Raw genomic sequence first — 1,458 nt, 5'->3', positions numbered from 1 at the left:
AGTTCTCCAACTGCCATCTCAAGATGCCCTATTAGCTCATAATAAGATAATAACTCCGCAACTTGAGGCCTTGATGAAGAAACTCTTTCAATTACCTAAAGAACTTCAAAATGTCTCCCAAGCTCAACATCAGCTTTGTGAGCAATGTGGTGGAGATGATATCAATGGACAATGTGCTATGCAAGCCAATACCCAAGAAGAAGTCAATTTTATGGGTAATCAGGGCCGCCAAGGTAACTACAACCAATGATGAAAACCTCACCCAAGCATGGGTCTAGGGAAAGCTGGACAATTCAATAAACCACTACAACAACAATTGAAACCACAACCCTCCTTATCTGATAGAACTGTAAAGCTAGAGGAGACACTCCAACAATTCATGCAAGTTATCCATTTCAATTCATAAAAGCACTAAAGAAGCAATTAGAAATTTGGAGATGCAGGTTGGTCAATTGGCTAAGAAGTTGAAGGATAAGGCTGAGAGGAATTTTATGGCTAATACTGAAGTTAACCCTAAGGAGGAGTGTAATGCCATTATGACTAGAAGTGGCAAAATGTTAGAGAAGAAAAATAATGAGAGAAACGAGAAATATGAGTTGAGTGAAAAAGAAGAGATGAATGGAGAGAGAAAAGAAAAGAATGAGAAAAAGAAAGAAAAAGAGAATGAAGAGGTTGAGGTAAAAGACAATGAGAGAAGAGAGAGAAAAAGGAAGAGCAATTGAGAAACCCCTTCCTTATCCTAAAGTCCATTGAAGGAAGGAAAAAGAGAAGCAATTTTGGCGGTTCATGGATATCTTCAAGCAATTGAAGATTACTATACCCTTGACCGAAGCACTGCAACAAATTCTTGCTTATGCAAAACATTTGAAGAAATTCCTGAGTAAAAAGAAGAAATATCTAGATGAAGAAACAATTGAGGTGCAGGGTAATTGCATTGCCATTATGCAGAAGACTCTCCCTCCAAAATTCAAAGATCCGGGAAGTTTCAATATCCCTTGCACCATTAGGAATCATGATATAGGGAAGACTCTAGTTGATTTAGGGGCTAGCATCAATCTAATGCCCCTATTTATGCTCAAGAAGATTGGTGGTCTTGAGGTCAAACCTACAAGAATGATCTTGCAAATGGTAGACAAATCCATCAAGCATCCTTATGGTGCAGTGGAAGATGTTGTGATCCAGATTGACAAACTCAAATTCCCGGTGGATTTTGTAGTGCTAGAGATGGGGGAAGAAATATAAATCCCTCTCATTCTTGGAAGACCATTCATGAAGACAACCAAGGTTGTAATTCATGTAGATGATGGAGTTCTTACATTGAAAGACCAAGATGAAGAGGTGACTTTTAATGTGTATGAAAATGTGCAGCCAATTCAAGCAAAGCAGACAAGTCCTAAAATAACAGATGAAGTTCTATCAGTTACTAGAGTACCTGATCAAGCTGCCAATTTGGTCAAG

The 1,458-nt window shown here is 38.4% G+C and overlaps 1 protein-coding gene across 1 annotated transcript; it reads left to right on the top strand.

The window, feature by feature from the left end:
- Positions 1-786: 786 nt before the first annotated feature.
- LOC128196627 (uncharacterized) lies at positions 787-1,242 on the top strand. The gene has a single exon (XM_052878116.1). It carries the CDS (start codon positions 787-789, stop codon positions 1,240-1,242), a length of 456 nt encoding a protein of 151 aa, XP_052734076.1.
- The last annotated feature ends 216 nt before the right edge of the window (positions 1,243-1,458 follow it).

Source organism: Vigna angularis, chromosome 5 (assembly GCF_016808095.1).
Source record: "Vigna angularis cultivar LongXiaoDou No.4 chromosome 5, ASM1680809v1, whole genome shotgun sequence".
Lineage (NCBI taxonomy): Eukaryota > Viridiplantae > Streptophyta > Magnoliopsida > Fabales > Fabaceae > Vigna > Vigna angularis.
Note: the sequence above shows the minus strand (reverse complement) of the source record. Positions and strands in the feature narration are given on the sequence as shown.

Excerpts from the sequence above, each read along its gene's own strand:
- LOC128196627 (XM_052878116.1), top strand. The coding sequence starts at position 787 with ATGGATATCTTCAAGCAATTGAAGATTACTATACCCTTGACCGAAGCA.